General features: G+C 47.3%; 1 protein-coding gene across 4 annotated transcripts; it reads right to left on the bottom strand.

Annotated features, from left to right (window-relative positions):
• Positions 1-1,294: 1,294 nt before the first annotated feature.
• On the bottom strand, positions 1,295-17,888 carry SERBP1 (SERPINE1 mRNA binding protein 1). Of its 4 annotated transcripts, none has more exons than XM_066555293.1 (10): positions 17,425-17,888; positions 14,190-14,352; positions 13,010-13,147; positions 12,795-12,890; positions 12,147-12,221; positions 10,249-10,426; positions 6,599-6,646; positions 4,052-4,225; positions 2,569-2,607; positions 1,295-1,730 (listed from the first exon to the last, which is right to left on the bottom strand). In XM_066555293.1, the coding sequence occupies exons 1-10, from the start codon at positions 17,783-17,785 to the stop codon at positions 1,674-1,676; spliced, it is 1,329 nt and encodes a 442-aa protein (XP_066411390.1). In that variant the 5' UTR covers positions 17,786-17,888; the 3' UTR covers positions 1,295-1,673. The 4 variants fall into 4 exon arrangements, with proteins under 4 accessions (XP_066411390.1, XP_066411391.1, XP_066411392.1 ...); XM_066555294.1 differs by having other exon boundaries at positions 12,795-12,866; XM_066555295.1 differs by lacking the exon at positions 6,599-6,646 and having other exon boundaries at positions 17,425-17,886.
• Between the last annotated feature and the right edge of the window lie 1,741 nt (positions 17,889-19,629).

Raw genomic sequence — 19,629 nt, 5'->3', positions numbered from 1 at the left:
AGCTGGCCAAAGAGGAAAACATGAAACAAAATGAGAGATTTGTTCCTATTCTCCTAACAAATGCTGATAAAACCCCTACAAAATCCTCTATTAGCCATTCACTCAACTCTTTTTGTGTATTGAAGGGATACATAGGGAAGAGATTGAACCTGTGGTGGATTTTGAGGGAGGAGAAGGAATTTCTTACAATCATTCTCTGGAAAAACATTCCTTGGTGATGTCCCAAGCAGGTCCTGAGCACTGCACTGAGCCAGAGCTGCACTTGGATGGAGAGGTGAAGTGTTGAGGTTTAGGGGTGGATTTCTGGTGTCCCATGCACAGATTGCCATTGTCCCAGTGCGAAGCCATGAGCCACAAGTCCCCGCTGAGCCAGCCCAGCTCCTTCCTGGGAACACCTGGAGCAGAGCTGGGAATGCCTCAGGTACTGCTGCACCTGGGTGCCAGTCCCACAGCCCAGCTGGGACCCACCTGGGCTTCCAGAGCCACAGCTGCCACCTTCCTTCCCCCACTCCCAGCTCCAACAATTCCCCCACACTCACGGAATCCCAGCTCCAAGGACAGAAAATGCCCCTGAACTCCTGGAATCCCAGCTCCAGACACAGGAATTCCCCCATTTTCATGGAATCCCAGCTCCAAGGACAGCAATTCTCTCTGTTTTAGGGTATCCCAGCTCCAAGGACAGGAATCCCCTCTATTTCAGGGTATCCCAGCTCCAACAAAAGGAATTCCCCCAATCTCAGGGTATCCTCTCAAACAAAAAGCAAAGGTAATTAAAAAACTCTTTTTTTTTTTTGCCAAAAAAGCATCTTGTTCTGTTAAAGGGAAGGAAGAGGAAATAAAGGTCCAGAGGGGGAGTGCAAGTGGGATACAGGAATTTTAAAAACCTGGTTTTCAGACCAGTTATACCCATTGCTGGATCCATATACAGGTATTGAATCATAAACCAATGTGCTCTGAATCTTGATTTCAAGTATCTGCTTTCAATTTTCTAGAAAGATTTTGTGTAAACAAAACTACCCAACAGAGATGAAAAAATGACTGGTTTTCCATGTTGGAAGTGAAGCATTAAAAGTTAAGTACTCCAGGAGTTCATTCCATACAGCACTAACAGTCTGCCAAATTAATGTTCCACAAATTCCATGGGCTGAGAAAAATCTGCCAAGGAGGAATTAAGGAAACTGAAGTAGTGTGCAAGAATTAAAACCTAGTTTGGAGTTTGGGGTGGGGGGAAGGGGGAAAGTCTAAAATGCTGACTTTAAATTTAAAAAAAAATGAACACAAATGAAGGGAAAGCTTTTAACTGGTACACACTGTTCACACCTATATTTCAAGTTTGGAAACGCATATTTTCAAGCAGCAATACAAAAAAGTATCCATGAAGAATGCATAATCTCTGAAAAAATTATGAAAACATCCCTGCTACCATTACATTTCTAAATACAAAACTTGACTACCATATTGTTGCTTCTGTGTAGCGAGAGAAGTTCATTTTCAAAACAGATAAAATTCAGTCTTTAGGTGTGAATGGTATGAATGACAGTCTCTTTTTTTTTTTTTTTTTGTTTTGTTTTGTTTTGTTTTTTTCAATTTCTTAGTTGTTTTAGGATCCTTAAGCATGCAAGCCTCGGAGAGGAAGGCCCGACCAGGGCAGGGTTGGCTTTATGACATCCAGTTTAGGACAGAGCTGGGAAAGCCTCTGGGTCATCTACGTCAGGAGCAGAAGCACTTGACTGAAAGAGAAACATCACAGAGTTATTGCCTGGAGGCACAGGGGGCAGCACCTCGGGGCTGGAGAAATCACTACAAAAACAACCCTTTTTTCATTTATTCCAAGCATTCCAAAGCCTTCCATACTGTTTTTTAATCCAAGCTATCCGGAGAGGAATTGTAGGCAAATTGCTGTTTGCACATCATTATTGCACAGTTCTCTTTTTAAACAGATCTCAGAATGGTCTGGGTTGGAAGGGACCTTAAAGACCATGGAATTCCAACCTCCTGCCATGGGCTGATCCTTCCCTGTGGACCAATCCTTACTGAGGGACACAACTGAAATGATAAGGCCGTTTCTGGAGCACAAATTAAGTTTACACAACTGAAATGATAAGGCTGTTTCTGGAGCACAAATTAAGTTTTTCATGTTTACTTTTTCCCCCACTCAGAAACCAGGTGTTGATTAAAGTAATTTTTGTGCCAAATTTTTAGCCCTAAAAATTCATGCATTAGTTTTCTGAAAGGCTCTGCACCACATCTAAAAACCAGAGCAGAAATGAGGAATTTCATACTCTTGGTCTTTGGAGAAGAATGGGAAGATAGTGGAACTTCCTGTCATGGTATTAATTTATCAGGAAATATATTTAAAATGAGGGTTGCATCAACACCTGTAGCTGCAGAGTCTCTGTCTTGCCTAAGACTCCACAGGCTACAAACCAGAATTAAAAAGTAACAGCAGGGCTTAAGCCACAGGCTCAGCATCTCCAGTTGCTCAGCACACGAGAGCAGGAAGAGCCAGAAAAAGGAGGGGAGTTTTGGTCCCTGATCCCAGGGAATGCTCATGCAGAGCTCACCCACCTGGTTGGGCGTGTGGATCACATCAAACTCCTTGACCAACTGTAAGGAAACAAAAGCAACACAAAGTCAGGTGCAGGAAAGCTTGGAATTACTTTGTGGCAGCATTCTTGAAGAGTATTAGTGAACAACTCAAAACAAACCACCACTGTTTAATTTCAATTCCTTACAATATTCTGATACTGTTGTCAGGAGAGAGCTTCCCAACGAATAAACTAAAATTTGTGAAGTCTTGTGTCTGCCAGACGGGACAAAACCAAGGAATCTGTGCGAAGAAAACCACAGCACAGAAACTGAGCTCATTTTCCAGCCAGTAACAATTTGACTGATGCCTTTAAGGCAAGTAAGTCATTCATAATAAATCAAATCTTCACTGTAGCTACACTGCAGTGCTTCAACTTCACATATTGTCTCCCAAACCCCGATCAGTATTTTTTCAGGGTATTTATTCCCCTGGTGCCTTAGCACCAAAGAAGGGAAAAACATCACTGGAGGTTGGAGAAAAACCAGTAAGAGCCCTGTTTCCAGCTGGAAAATCTGAATTCCTCAAGTTCAGGCTGTGACATGCAGCTGTACAACCAGTCCTTCACCCCCAGCAGGTCACAGTGCACACTGAGTGTCCTGGCTGTGGCTGAAAATAACCTGCACTTGTGCTTCTGCCCTGGCACCACCTCAGGCAGCTCAGGGTACATTCAGACCTGTCCACACTGGAAACTCATTCTTCAGGTTTAGACACAAAGACGGGCACCCTTTAAAAATCCACCCTCCCTTTTTTGTGTTTGGTGACAGCACTGCTCAAACCTTTTGTCCTAAGAGCCTGGTTTAAAGGCAGCTTTGCACAGAAGGGTTTTCACTTGAGTTTAAAACACTCTGTTTGCTGGCAGAGAAAAGGAGGATGGCAGCAGGATGGGAAAAGGAGGATGGCAGCAGGATGGGAAAAGGAGGATGGCAGAGGGACGGGAAAGGGAAGGAGCCAGGGGGACGGGGCAAGGAAGGAGCCAGGGGGACGGGGCGAGGAAGGAGCCAGGGGGACGGGAAGGGAAGGGGAAGGAGCCAGGGGGACGGGGCGAGGAAGGAGCCAGGGGGACGGGAAGGGAAGGGGAAGGAGCCAGGGGGACGGGAAGGGAAGGAGCCAGGGGGACGGGAAGGGAAGGAGCCAGGGGGACGGGAAGGGAAGGAGCCAGGGGGACGGGAAGGGAAGGAGCCAGGGGGACGATGGCAAGGGGAAGGAGCCAGGGGGACGGGGAGAGGAAGGGGAAGGAGCCAGGGGGACGGGGAGAGGAAGGGGAAGGAGCCAGGGGGACGGGAAGGGAAGGGGAAGGAGCCAGGGGGACGGGAAGGGAAGGGGAAGGAGCCAGGGGGACGGGAAGGGAAGGGGAAGGAGCCAGGGGGACGATGGCAAAGGGAAGGAGCCGGGGGGACGGGCAGGGGGGACGGGCAGTGAGGGCGGTGTCCCTGTCCCTGTCCCGGCGTGGGTGGTGCTCACCTTGTCGGTCCTGCCCCCACGGCTGGCCCTGCCCCCGCGGCCCCGGCCGCCCCTGCCCCCTCTGCCGCCGCGCCCGGGGCGGCCCAGGTCTCCGAAGTTGATCTCCAGCTGGGATGTGATGTCGTTGGCCGGCTTGCGGAAGTGGTGATCCATGACCGAGTCCTCAGCGTGAGCCTGCAACAGCACATCGCCATCAGCCAGGGAACAGCAGCAAATCCCCTCCTGGGCACTGCAGCTGGGCTCTGCCCAGCACAGCCCCTGCCCACACAGCCCCATCACACACTCCTGGTTTTCCTCTGGGAAACTTGGAATTTCTTAGCGACCAAAGTATTTTGGCTTTCTGAGATAATTCGTGAGTTCACACCATCACTGAGGTTGGAAAAGTCCTCCAGGACTGAGTTCAACCTGTGCCCAATCCCCACCCTGTCTCCAGCCCACATCCAGTCCTTCCCTGGACACCCCCAGGGATGGGCACTCCAAATCTCCCTGCACAGTTCCTTCCAATGCCTGACCTCCCTTTCCTTTTCCATGGAGAAACCCTTTCCAAAATTCCACCAGAGCAACATGTCCTTAATCCCAGACCAGACTGACTATTACCAAGCCAATAGAGAATCTCATGTTGTAGTATTTTATGTCCTGGTTCCACCAATTCCTTCCATTCTTTTTCCACTCTTGGTCACCCATCCTGATTTTTCTCCCCTAGGATTTACACTTTTTTATTTTAGCCCTTGATAAATATTCAAGGCCAGGGATCTGCTGAGAATCCCTCACTGCTCTGCATTCCCTGTAACAGCAAATGAGGCACAGAAAGCTCCAACACGAGGAGCTGAAGGAGCTAAAACACAACCAGTCTCACCAGTGACACTGGAAAATGTGAATCTCAGCACCTTTGCCAGGATATTCCCTCACTCGCTTGTTCCCAGTGCATTTGGTGGAAAGCTGAGCCTGGAGGAGCAAGAGATGCTCCCAGGAGTTACCAACAGCAGCAACCTTGGAAAATTCCAGTTACACACTGAACCCCAGCAGGTGCTTCTAAAGCAGTTACTTCTCCTATTTTACACAAATAAAATTTCCACGTGCAAGGCAGTTTTTGGCAGCCAGGATGATACAAAGAATGTAAAAACCTGCCTGTCACAGCTCAGCCATGGTGTTTTGGAAACATGACAACATCCAACACGTTCCTTCCCTCCAAGCCCCCAACTGCTGGCTCAGCACTCATCAATTTCCTGCTTTTCCTACACAAATGCCACGTGCAGGCTCAAGCTTCCCAACTCCAATTGACTTTTCTGCTGCAGTTACACAACATTCGGACTTTCAAAGGCAACACATTGTGCAATTAAGCCCTGTGATCTTTAATTACCATTTGTGAGGCCTTCACAAGGCTGGCAGGGGATGGAGAGGTCTGGAGCCAAAGCTGCTGCCAGGGATTCCATGGGTCCTTCCCAATATCCCATCTATCCCTGCCATTCCCCCTCGTCCTCTCCCTGAATCCCCAATTTGATTCAAAACATCCCTTCCTTGCTGCTTTATTTCCAACACATTCCACTGGGATGTATTCCACAGAACAGCTGGTCCCTACTTCACTCCTGATTTCATTTTTCCCTTCCCCTGGAAATTGCTTTGCCTAACGTAGGAAGTTTGTCTCAACAAAAGGAAATTATTCCACACCTCAGCCTGACATGGCACTACTCAAACCTAACACCAGCACTCTGTAGAACACTACAGCACCTTAGAGATGCTCCAAATTCCTTTCTTACTATTTAATTTTTTATCACTGCAGGGTACTGAGATTCTATTTCCAACTACTGGTAGCCATGTGGTAACTCCCTTTCCTGGGATTACAAGGAGTGGTGGGATCAGTGGATTTGTGCAATATTTCTGTGTATTTCCATCCCCATGCTGTTTTTATTTAAGAACAAATCACTACAGTTTACCAAAAACCATATTGATTCTGGTATAACCACTGAGCCAACAAATTGCAAATTCCCCATGTAACCTGATGATTCCTCTATCCAAAGTAATTAAAGGTCATTTAAAACTCCAACAAAAGACTTGGCACATTGTCCTCAGCCTCCTCCATCACTGGGGTGATAAGTCAGACATACTGAACAAGTTGCTTATCCTGAAAAATCCTGGGAAACATTAAATTTCCATGTATTGGTGACTCAAGAGTGCTCTGATTTAATAACTGATCACTTCTTGAAGGCAGTGCTACCCTTAAGGGTCTTGCAGAAGGCTGTCAAAAATTAAGAACTACCAAGAGAGCCAAAGCAGACAGTGAGAGATGGAAAAACAGCAGCAACAAAAAAATAAAAACTCATGATAGAAACTCTTATGATAAGGTTTGAAACCAGCAGGATGAGGAGCAAGGGGACTAAAACCATGCTGGGCACCGGATGGCGCACAGTGAGACAAGAGGCATGGACAGAAAAGCTCCATGTTCAGTAAAATTCTTTCTTTTGGTGAGTTTTTAATGTCCAAACGTTCCCTGCTGAAGGGGCTGATGCTCACACCAGGTATCACCAGTGACAGAGAAAGGATCAGTACCTCATTTGAATCCAGCTGACTCCCCTGCATTTCTGTCATCGCCTTTGTCTGGTGACAGTTGTGTGTCCACGCCAAAGTGACAAAAGGAACAAAGGGAGAAAACAAAAGGGAGAAATGAGACTCAACTACATACAGGAACAACAGGTAATCAGGTCACAGGAGCTGCTGGTACAGATGGCACTGAGCACACGGAGCAGCACAGGGAGGAGGGAGCAGCTGTGCACGCAGCCAGAGACAGCACAGGATGGATGTGCCAAGGGTGGAGACAAGAGAAAGCTCAGGTGGACACCAAAAACCAGCTCAGATGGATGGACACCAGAAACCAGCTCAGATGGACACCAAAAACCACCTCAGATGGATGGACACCAGAAAACAGCTCAGATGGACACCAAAAACCAGCTCAGATGGATGGACACCAGAAACCAGCTCAGATGGATGGACACCAGAAAACAGCTCAGGTGGATGGACACCAGAAAACAGCTCAGGTGGATGGACACCAGAAACCAGCTCAGATGGATGGACACCAAAAACCAGCTCAGATGGATGGACACCAGAAAACAGCTCAGATGGATGGACACCAGAAAACAGCTCAGATGGATGGACACCAAAACAAAAGTCAGATGGACACCAATAAAAAGGCTCAGGTGGATGGACACCAATAAAAAGGCTCAGGTGGATGGACACCAATAAAAAGGCTCAGGTGGATGGACACCAATAAAAAGGCTCAGGTGGATGGACACCAATAAAAAGGCCCAGGTGGATGGACACCAATAAAAAGGCTCAGGTGGATGGACACCAATAAAAAGGCTCAGGTGGATGGACACCAATAAAAAGGCTCAGGTGGATGGACACCAATAAAAAGGCTCAGGTGGATGGACAGCAGAAGGTTGCCCAGGAGCTGCTGGCAGCCCTGGCAGGGAGCACACATGCAGGCTGGTCTCCAGCATGGCCACATGTCACGCACGGAGATGGAAGAGCAGGGATGTTTGAATCACTGCTCATGGAGATCCTCCTGCAGAGCCTTCGCTCAAGAGTCATTCCTCCCAACTTTGAGGAGATGAATCATTCCTTTCCAAAAGCCATTTCCTAATCTCCCAGTGTAACCTCCTCTAAGGAAGGACGGGATTAGTGAGGAGGTTTGAAGAGGCACAGCAGGGACAGTGTTCTACTGGGTATCAGTTTTTCCAGGAGTCCTGGATTCCATTTTTGGGATGAATTTTAGGATGTGTCCACACTATAACTCATTCCTGGTTTTGGTAGGAACTGAAGACTCAAGGCACTGAAGCAGCTGCAGAGAAGATCAGGAACTCTGCTCTAGGGCATAACCCTGTGTTCTGGGAAGAGGCTCCTTGGAGCAGGGCTGCTGAGGGCCCTGGATGTCAGATTAAAGCAGCAAGAACCCAGGACAGAACTGAGAGTCCATTCTACCAGTACCTGCAGAGGGAAGGGGAACACAGCACAGAGCTCAGGCAGGGCTGAGCATTTCAGCCCCTCAGGCAGGAGGACAAGCAGGAGGAAAAGGAGGACAGCTCCTTCCCGAGACTGAGCAGCAGCAGATCCTCATTGTCCCTTTTCCAGGCTCCTGGGTCATCTCCAAGGAGTTCCCAAGCTACAGGAATGCAGGTGTTCATCACAACACCTCAGATTTCTGAGAGATCTATTGGGGCACACAGGGTTTTTTAGCCATAGGAGTATAGATGTGGGGCTAAAACCAAAATTTACCTATAAGCCAAATTGCTTCCATGCATCATCTCCTTCTTACGAATGAGAATCAGAGAAACCTTAATTTCTTGACTCCTAAGTACACCCAAGAGGACAAAGAGAGGAAACAGCAGGTGATTGGTGGTTTTTTTAAATATGTTGCCTTCTAAAGCTGCTCACAAAGGAGCTGCAGTGGAAGCTTTCCTAACGCCTGCATTATAGAGCTATTCTCCTCTAATCCTGAGAGCAAATCCCCACACTGCTTCCCATGGGAGCAGGGAACAATGAAGAAGGGAGATGGGGAGACACATCTGCTGGGTGGACAATAAAGCAGGCTAAAGGCAGCTCAATTTGAAGGCAGATTTGTTAAAACCTCACTTTGGTGCTTACGCAGCAAGAGGCTGTTACCTTCTTATGTGATGGTGCTAAAAATACCCAACTTGTTTATTTGAGAAGTTCACCTCTTAAATAGAACAATCTACTAATTATGTCAGGTCTTCACGGCAGTAATTTGATTATTCACAGGTTTTGGTCAGATTTTTTGTTATTGTTTTTGCTTGGTTGTTGCTTTTAGTTTTTTTGGTTTTTTGAGTTAACTGGCTCAGTTTTCAAATGGAAAATACAGTCTGGATTTTTCTAGCCTCTAAATTTCTCACAAGTAGCATCACCTTTACTACCATATAGGCTCACATATTAAAAGAAGTGCTCTCAGATGAGTAAATGTCAAATAAGTCTGATTCAGAGAGACTGAGGGAATTTGAAGAACTACAGGTTTAGTAAATCTTGGTAAAGTACATAAATACTTCTGCTTAATACATTCCTTCAGCACACAGCGACATTAAATGTAACTCAAACTCCCTTTTCTACCCAAGCCAGAGAAAGCAGCATTTAAAGAACACTTCAGTGAACAGCTCAGAGGAGACACAGCCATGCAAGCACTCCAAGAACTGAACTGCCCCACACAGCAAGGGAACAGCCTGGTCTGTCACCAAGCCACCCTCACTGGGAGCTCGACCAGAGCAGAAATGGAGCTTTCACTGCAATTCTGAGCAGTGCCCCCCACCCCGTATTACATCCCAGCTCCCAGGATCAAGATTGGCAAGGTGTGAAAAAGCAGGAATACATTTTAGGAGAGCAAACAGAGTATTACACACTATCCAGTCACTTCAAAGGACTCAGCACCATCAGTATACAAAGTTGCTGCCACCAATCTCTTAAGTGAGCTACTTAACATATTACAGAGCGCTAAAAACAAAGATTAGAACCGAAGATTAGCACAGCCCTGCATTACAAAACAAGAGCTCTCAGCGCTTCCCTCCCTGGTGCATCTCCCCTTGCCACTCTTGGAACAGAATAATGAACATTATGCAATGCCTGAAATGAGAAACTACAAATTTAAAACAATTCTACAGCAGCCAGGCTGAGTGTCACTGGAGCACAAAAATCATTCCCAAGAGCTTGTCTGTGTCACAGCACCAAGTGAGGAGACACCCACACCACAGATTTCAGATGCACTGTTGGGTTCAAGGTCTCTGAGGCAGGACCAGTCTTCCTTCAAGCTGACATCACTTAGCAGGCTCCATGAACCTGTGTACTGCAGAGCAGATGCTAAATAACACAAGCTGCCTTTTTTAGAAAGCAGACTTGACAACATTCCCCTAAAACTCTCACCAAGAGGCAATTTTTACAAAGCTAAGGGCACAGCTCAGCTCCTGAGCCCAACCACAGTCAGAATGGCCACTTGTGCTACTGCAGAACCTCAATGCTGCTAAAAGAATATTGCTCAAATGAACAAGAATGAAGCTCAAATTTAAAAAAATGCTGTTCCACTTTCTAAACTTCCAACAACAGGTAAGCATCTCCCAGAAGGGAGCTTCCACTCTAAAAAATGCTCATCAACAACAAAGCCTTACAGGGCGGACACTCCAAGCATGGAAAGGGCGCTTTACCTCCTCACTCTTTGACTTGTGGAGCACAAATCCCTTTTTCCACTGCCCATCAGCTCCCTCGTTTGGTTTGCGGATGTTGAACTCGACTTTTGCACGATCCTTGCTTTGAATGGCTTTCCACTCATCCAGGGTCATCTCCTTGGGGCCTTCTTCCTTAACTTCTTCAACCTCGTTCTCCCTGTGGTAAATTCACGCAGATCATGGTCACAACTGAGGATTTACACTCTGCATACAATTCCAAAATCATTTGCTGGCCGGTCCCAGGTTCTAAATTGGACTTTGCCAAGGATTTAGCAGTTTAGGGGTGAAAATATGAACACCACTTCCACCACAGGAAAATTCATCTCCTTTACAAGGAGTGCCCAAAAAAATTACACCCAGCCACCTCTGAGCACAGCAAAATGTTTAAATTAAAACTGACCCATGCCATCAAATCTCCACATTACTGTCAATTTTATTTCCAACTCTGAAAGCCCAACTTCTGGCATGACTTGTTTGGAGCTCCTTCCCCTCTTTTTTAAATACATCTCTCATAAACATTCAAGTCAAGGCAGCGAGAACTCGTTCTTCCCACAGTTTTCAAGCTTTTAGTATTTTAAAAACCAGAATTTAAGCAGCTTTGGATAATTTGCTTCCTTTGTTGAATAAAGACAAATATTCAAACAAGTTTTACTTCCAGTTAATTTGAAAAAGTAACTGCACACATGTTATTTGTGAGATACAGCACATCTCCCTTGTGCCAAAGGCTATTTTTAAGTAAAACACACAACCACTGTGCTCAATAACAGATCATATTCCAGCTACTGGAAGCCTCTGGTCATTGTTCATGTGTTTATGCAACTGAATTTCTGATTTATAGGAAACCAATGCTGTGTATGTGCAGCAAAACGATCATGAAAGCCTCAATTTCAAAGGTTTTCATTTGGCAGCCATTAATTTTGAACAACAATGCAGAGGTTTTATGTCAAAATAACTGCATTTCAACTTTTTCTCACTGTGTAGGAGAGGATGATTTTTGACACGGGATGTAATCAGAACTTGTTTTGTTCAAGCCAAAGTTTGTTTTACTGCAGTAAAACATCCTACAGTTCTGCTGAAACACTGAGAGCAAAGATCCACATAAAATCAGACAATTAATAAATTACCCATGTGGAGATGCTTTTTTATACAGAGGAAATTTTCAGTAAGGCAAGCAAGCCATGGCAAACACCTTAGGAATCATTAGGAACAAGCACTTCAAAATTCTGTTTGCCATTTTTGGAGTCCTCTACAAAGCCCACTCCTCATTAAAATACAACATTAGTCACACGAGGCTACCATAACAATTTGCATTGTATTTTTACATCAACTCAGCAGCAGTAAGGCTCCTTCTGCTTCTCTGGTTACTCTTTCATTCATCCAGTCCCTGGTTCCTTCTGTAACAGTGTCCAAACGAGATGAGAAGAGACCCAGGTAACTTTGAAAACTGCCCAGAGAATGAAAGATACAACCTTTCTCCTACAGCTCAGTCACACAGTCTCCAAAGCCGTTCTAGAAAATTAAGTTTAAAAAGTTGCCTCCCACTGGCATTTCTGTCCCATTTGCTTGGTGCTGCTCCCTAGTCTGGGCACAGACACTTTTGGGCTTGGAATCTGGAGCTGCAATCTCAAGTCCCAAAGTGTATTAGAAATTATTATTAATAAATAAACCTGAAAGAGCCTGCAGGACACCAAGGAATGGTTTAAAGACAACAACTTCCAGACACCAGGTTTTTAAGGAGACTCATTCAGCAGCACTGTGGATGATCTGCTGATAATCTGAGTTTGGCCAAAGAGATGTGGGAATAAACAGCAGAGGTTAAAGGGAATGGAACAGCACCTCTGAGGTAAGCCAGGAGCACGGAGAGGAGTGGTACTCACTTGTTTTCAGAATCAGCAGGCGGATGCTCCTCTCCCTCCGGCGTTTCCTCAGTTACAGCTGACTGATCCAATTCACTGCAATTACATAACGGGGGGAGTTGGGCCTTTTTTACAACTTCATCCCTCTTTAAAGCTATGTAAGATTAACAATCAAGATCTACTGTGGATTTACTGTACTTGCAGTAAGGATTGGTGCTCTCTGTGCCTTTTAAACTCTATGCTTTTCACTTAACTAATGGTTTTCCCCAGTGCTTCCTACTACCCCTCCTGAAAGGCTCCCACTGTCCCTTCCAACACAAAATGGATTTGGGCATTAAAAATAGATCTCAATGGGACAGCTGAATTTTTGTAATACAAAATGCGTGCTTATTCTGATCAAAATTTACTAGAAGTAGAACAGTTTCGTTTTAACCAAGAATTGTTATCAAACCAGCACAAGAGCTCCCAAACTTGCCCAAAACTCTGGTTGAACAGTGAAGCTATTCTTGTGGTACAAGAAATCGCTGGGGTTTTAAACTCTGCAGAAGCGTGGCAAAAACCATGGAGATCAAAGGCAGAAATGCAGCTAAATCTGGGTGTTCTGCAAGCCATAATTAGGGCTGATTAACATAGTGCTAATGGTTTTCTGAGCAGTGACAGGATACTAACGTTAGCTCGTCTTTGACGGTTCCCCAGTTGTGTGATCCGCTGCCACCGCGCTTGTCCTCGTGCTTTAGGCCGCTGAAATGTGAATGTGAAACAGAACTAACAAAACTGAGTTAACATTATAGTGTCCAGACACAGAAATTCAAAAGATCAATTTCAAACGGGGGGGCAGAGAGGTAAAGGAGAGCCACGAGGGACAGGAGAGGGCAAAGACTCACGATCTATCGCTGCCACTGTGTCTGTCAAATTCCCGCTTGCCACGAGAGTCAAAGCCATCGCCTCGGCCCATCCCGCGCCCGCGGCCGCGGCCCCGGCCCAGGCCTCCACGTCCACGCATGGGTCGCTCCAGGATGGGTCTGCCATGGAACACACAAAGCATCTCGTGGCTCTTATCCCTCTTTGAGGATTTTATTTACTTGGTTTTGCTTTGATTCTTACTGTTTGGAAGCTGCGTCAAGTGATCGGCCTCCAAAAATGTACAGCGTGCTTCATGGTTCTTTTCATTCCTGAGAATTTATTTACTTGTTTCTCCTTTGATAATTAGTTTGTAGCTGGGTTCAGGCTCTAATTCCAGAAAAGTCACTCCCCCATCCCTGGAAGTGTTCCAGGCCAGGCTGGAAGAGCTTGGAGTAAGCTGGGATAGTGGAAGGTGTCCCTGCTCATGGTATGGGCGGGAACCAGATCACCTTCCAACCCAAACCATTCTGTGTTTCCATGATTTTAGAATCTGGAAACAAATACTCAGGACTGTTGTTTGTTAGTGTCTTCTGGCATTAATTCCAAAATTTAATCTTTGTCTTCTGTTACATAATTAACTGATGTTAAAACTTCAACTAAACTCACTTTTATCCAACTTACTTTTAAAAGGATTTTAACTTTGGCAACTGAAACATTAATATTTGAACATTACTCAAATTCTGGCTGCCTCACAATACTCAAGACAGTTTAAATTTCATGTAGATCTAAGACAGCTTCACCACTTCCAGGTCTGAAGCCATTGCAGCCAGGCTGCAAACACCTACATGGACAAACTTTTGCTGGCTTTAAGTCAGCTGTGCAAATTAAAGCCACAGCTGTAACAGCAAACAAATCTCATCCTGCAGGAAACAGCTATGTTTGGGTTCCCTTCCTGAGCTATCTGCCATGGATGTAGAGAAATATGGTGAATATCTTGATTTAAACCATAATTCAGTTACACCTATGACCCTGTTCATGCACATCACTCCCAGCCTATAACTGAAGTTTGCAAACAAAAGCAGAGAAAAGCGAAGCGTTCTCGCTTGCATGACAGGAATTCAATCTTGATTCAATCAGCATTTTTAGCTGAGCAGCAGAAGGCAGGACAGCCCTGCCTGTCAAAGCTAGGAAAGCTGTTTCTGAGCAAGCCCAAACTCTTACTTATCCACGGAGAACTCTCCTCCCTCGCCCTTCTCCTCGGCGGGTTTCTCGAAGCGGCGCTCGCGGGGAGGTCGTCGCTCGGGTCTCCTGTCGATGGGTTTGCCTTCGCCCTGCTGCTGCTGCTGCTGCTGCTGGTCAGGCCTCCTGCCAATCCTCCTTATCCCTGCAACATCGGGCCAGACACATCAACGGAATGTGCAGTGCTCCGGGGCAGATACCGACCCTCCCCCCGGGCAAACAAGAGGGAAGAGGTTTTATTGCTGCATAAACTGAGCAGCCCCGCTTCCACCTGACTCTACTCAGTCCCTTTTTTACCCAGGATTTCAAATTGGGTTTGACTGAGAATTTGGGTAATCCCTAATGAAACAACAGGGCCAACTTTCAAACGAAGATCAAGGTAAGCAGGATTTTATTACTAATTTTTTTTTACTGAAAGGTGCTTTTCAGGTAAAACAAGTGGGTTTCATTGAGGAACAGCCAAACAAAGTGAGCATCACCTCACTGGCCCTTAGACAGTGAATCCTGTGCTCCCTAGGACAGTCAATCCTGTTCTGTTCTAACAATTGTACCCCATGGTCTTGGAGGTGTTTCCCAACCTGAAGGATCCTGTGATCCTGTTCTTGGAAACTCTTCTGGGCAGCAGTGCCACCACCTGTACTGAAGAGGTGGCACCTGCAGGTAGTGGTCAGTGACTAACCTGGGTGCTCGCCCACATGGATCCTCCCAGTCCCACATTCCCTGACAAAGATTCGCCTTCTGGTGCACTCCTCAAAAGAGCTGAAGAATCCACAGTGCCACCGAGCTGCCCAGCCTTCTTCCTCCCTGCCTAGGCCTCCTAAAAGGGTTTTTATTGCAAATAAAAACCTCCCGTGGGCATTCTCTTCTCTACCAAGCCCTCTCAAAGATCTAACACAGTTTTCTTTTCCACTCATGTGAAAGGCCTTGTTTACTCTTCTTTAAAAGATGAGGACAAACACATCTCTTACACCATTTTCTTGCCAAAACACTGCCTCCAAAATTAACAAAACAGCTTTTAAATTCAAAGCTGATTTTTAATTATTTTTAAAGAACAGAGTTTCTGCCTAGCAAGCAATGTCAAATTTGGGTGGGGCTACAGAAGTTGCAGTTGTAATGATATCCAAGCCAACACACCCAGATGAACAACGTCTCCCTCACCTTCCAAGCTGTGTTTAACATGAAGTTTGCATGGCACACAGAGCTCCCTAAGCATTCCCGACTCCCTGGGGAAACAAGGGGTTAAACTCAGCAGCCTGCACTGGGACAAGGGCTCTCCAGTGGGGACAGGCATTCCCTGAGAGCAGGAGAAGCAGGGAGAGGAGCAGGCATGCTGCAGAACTGGAATGGAACAGCCACGGCTTTTGAATTTCGAATTCAATGCCCTGCACTCAGAAAAACCCGGTTCCTGCTGAAGCCTAACCCAAAAAACGAGTTATTTCTCAGCATCACCAAGCTTTGAACTGCTAATTCAGCAGGCAAATCACTTGCAGCCTTATGGAGTAGTGGAATAGCTTAAAATACATTCACACAGGAAACAAACCCTGGCATCGAGCACCTTTATGATGCCAGAACTGCAAAAACAGCCACGCACAAAAATAGACATTTTCAAACTGGAACTTGACTTTGTTTACCACACTGCTACAACAGCAGCCCCGACTTTCTCTGTTTCACTACCACAACAAACCACGAAAATGGTTATTTTTCACACTGCTCTTGAAAACAAGCCGTGAAAATCGGAAGAGGGGCTGCCCAAAGCCCTCCTGTGGTGCCGAAGACTCCGCCGTGTCCCAGGTGTACCTCGTGGGGCAATCCTGCACCTCACTAAGGCCTCCAGAGGACACTGGCTCGGCGAACTGGGACTCCGGACAAACCACTGAATCCCTCAGAGAGAAAACACTCCTGACCTTAATGAGCACGAGATCCACAAGCAAAGAGTATTTCTAAAATTGTTCCTAAATTTGTCTTCTCACAAGGTGCTTTCGAATAATATTTACAACACCCACTTTCCAAAACAAAACAAGTAACATACTAAAATTATTTCTTTCTTTAACAGCATAAACCAGTGGAGGATCAGAACCACTTTGTAACATAAATGCGGAAGCATTAAGATGCTCTCACGTAGCACCGTGCTCTGCGAAAAGCTTGCTGAAATTGCAGTGAACCTGTTATTTATTCCCTTGCTCCCACGTCATCTGCTGTCACCACACTCTGATGGGTTTTTTTTCCAAGGATTCCTTTTTGCCCGAGCTGTGACCCACCTGCCGAGCGCTGAAGTTTGGGCGCGGTGGAGCTGCTGCCCGCACGGGACGCCATGTGCCCACATCCCTCCCTATCCATGTGGGGCCCGGCCTCCTAATTCCCAAAGCATGTTCTTCGGTCTCTTTGTGCTTTAATTTCTTTTTTCCCCAAGTTTTTCATGTAAGATGTCGTGAAAATTTAGAGAAACTAAGAATTCACGCAAGTGATTATTAAAATATAGATATGGCTATCAACGCTGTTCCCCTAGAAAATGACCCAAAGAGATCTTGGAAAGCCCAGGAACATCCAAATATCCTGTAAAATCCATCGGAGCCCCTGAAACACGAGTCAAGTTCAGGATACAAGGCTGGACGGGGCTTGGAGCAACCTGGCCTAATGGAAGGTGTCCCTGCCCATGGCATGGGGTGAACGAGAAGGGCCTTTCCAACCCGAACCACTCCAGGATTCCATATGCTGGTTTAAATGGGATATCGAAAGAAATTTTTCCCTGGGAGGGTGGGGAGGCCCTGGTACAGAGTGCCCAGAGCAGCTGTGGCTGCCCCTGGATCGCTGGCAGTGCCCAAGGCCAGGCTGGACGCGGCTTGGAGCAGCCTGGGCCAGCGGAAGGTGCCCTGTGGCAGGGATAGAACGGGATGGCCTCTCACATCCCTTCCAACCCGAGACACTCCACGGTTCCCCTCAGTGCTGGCCTTTCCCATTCCGCGTTGCCCCTGTCCCTCCCGCGGGCACCAAAGCCGCTCCGGCCGCCCCGCACGCCCGACTCCATTTTGCGCGGGCCGAGCCGCGGGACACGTGGGGCCGGCCGAGCCGGGCGCCGCCGCCGCCGGCCCCGCGGGCGCCCCGGGCGGGCTCCCCGGGCGGGTTCCGCCATGCGCGGCCCCACGTGCGGCTCGGCCCTGCCCGGGCCCCCTCCGTGCGGCCCGGCTGACCCTCCCCGCCGACCCCCCGGCCCGCTCACCCTCCTTCCGCAGCGGCGCTCCAGGCTGGCCCCCGCCATCCTCCCGGCGGTCCCCGCCGGCGAAGGGCGGCAGCGGGTTCTTGCGCTCCTTCTGCGACTCCCTGCGCAGCTGCTTGGCCGCGCTGCCCGCGCCGCCGCCCGCTTGGCCTGCTCCGCCGGCCCCGCCCGAGGAGCCGCTCTGGGCGCCCGCCGGGCCGCGGGCCCCGCCGCCCGCTTGGCTCCCGCCGCCGCCGCCGCCGCTCTCCTTCCTCCGGCTCTCCGCCGCACGCAACACCTCGAAGGGGTCGGACTCGTCATCGAAGAGCTGATCGAAGCGGTTGGTGACGACGCACCCGAAGCCCTCCTGCAGGTGTCCGGGCATGATGGGCCCCCGTCGGCGGGATCCTGCGCGGATGCTACCGGGCCCCCCGCGCCCTGCTCGCTGCCGCACAAGATGGCGGGCCCTGAGGAGACGCGCTTCTCTTCCGGCGCGGCCACATCCGGGCACCCCCACGGGGCGGGCGCTGCAGCGCCACCAGCGGCCGCGCCGCGAACTGCGCGCTCATTGTGTGAAGCGGGCGCGGGGTTTCCCGCCGTGGGCTCTACCATCGCCGACAGCGGGGGGGAATGGGTCGACGGGGGAGGCGGGGGGGGGACGCGGGGCGGGGCGGAGCCCCGCACCGCGCCCCCCCCCGCCTCCCCCGTCGACCCCCGCGCCTCGCCCGCCGGTGGTACCTCCCGCGTGAGGGCTCCCTCAGAAATAAAACCTAAATACAGCGGAATTAAGAGATTTGGCGTTATTAACTATTAACTATTAACTATTAACTATTAACTATTAACTATTAACTATTAACTATTAACTAATCAACTAAGTTGATTTCCAGGCCTTGATCTGAAAGTTATGACAAGATTTACCGCTTTCGTGGGCATTTCTGCTCGTCTAATTAGCAGACGGGGGTAGCAGGTAATGTGAAGTGGAGGTGGTAGATGTTTGCGGTATTAATACATATTAGCATGTTATTAATATAGCAATATACAGTATAAATAAATACTGTATATTTCTATATACAATAATATGTATAGTATATTATAATATCTATGGTAATGTATAATATGTAATAACAATGCATCATGCGTAATATATAACATGCAATGCACACTTAATGTTAATATTAACATAATAAATATTGTATATTAATAGGAATATATTGGTGTAATTATATGTCAGCATACCACTATTATAATATTGATATAGCAGTATCTGATTATAACCAAAAGGCATTATATCAAAAGATAGATAGAAAACATAATATATATAAAAAACATAATAAACAGGCACAGATTTGACATGTCCTTCAAAACACAATTTTATTGCTCACAGTTTATATCTCTAAGTCATCAGAACATTTTGGTACCTGTCATAAAATAAACTTTGTGCCTCAGCAAGGATGTTATTTCCAATATTTGCTTTGCCTGCTCCAAGAAGCTTGAAATAATTGCTTTAAAAATTAATTTAATTGCATTTGTTCAGTTCTTTAATGAGTATTGCTCATAAATTCAAGACTCAACACCAACTGGTTTGGAAAACTCCAAAGTTTAGTTTCTTAAAATTGGCATTTGGAAAATACCAAAGCTTGGGGATTTTAGTTTAGTTTCTTCAAATAAATGAATAAAGTTTTGCTTTCATGGATTGTTCTTCACTATATATTTCCCTGCAGTGCCACAGCTCCCCGTGCTCACTTTCGGGGAGGTTTTTGAGGAATCCCCTCCTGCGGTGACTCTGAGGGGGATTGCAGCAGCTCCCCCCCTTCCTGGGGTATGAATAATCCCCATAAATTCCACCCAAAGGACGGAACACGTTCTCTCGAAGCCTTTTAGGGATGAATCAGAGGGCACCAAGCAGCACCTAATGGAAAGGACATTCCCAGGAAAAGCCTGGGCTCCCCGTCACACGCTCCGAGGCGCGTGGCACCACCCGCACATTTTAGGGACAAAACACCAACAATTCCTGCTCGGATCCCTGACGTGCTCCTGCCAGATGGCACCGGCAGCTTTATGGGAGGGGATTTGCTCAGGAAATGGGCTCCGAGGGCTGGGATTTGCAGCTCCAAGGGGAGGCAGAGCATCTGCCTTTTGTTGCTTTCCAAGGGGCTCCCCTGTGCTGCTGATGTTCGCTCAGTACCCCACCATTTTCCAATGGTAAAAGGTCTGGGGTGACACTTTGGG

Source organism: Molothrus aeneus, chromosome 9 (assembly GCF_037042795.1).
Source record: "Molothrus aeneus isolate 106 chromosome 9, BPBGC_Maene_1.0, whole genome shotgun sequence".
Classification (NCBI taxonomy): Eukaryota; Metazoa; Chordata; class Aves; order Passeriformes; family Icteridae; genus Molothrus; species Molothrus aeneus.
The sequence above is the reverse complement of the archived record's forward strand: the minus strand, read 5'-3'. Positions and strand labels throughout refer to the sequence as shown.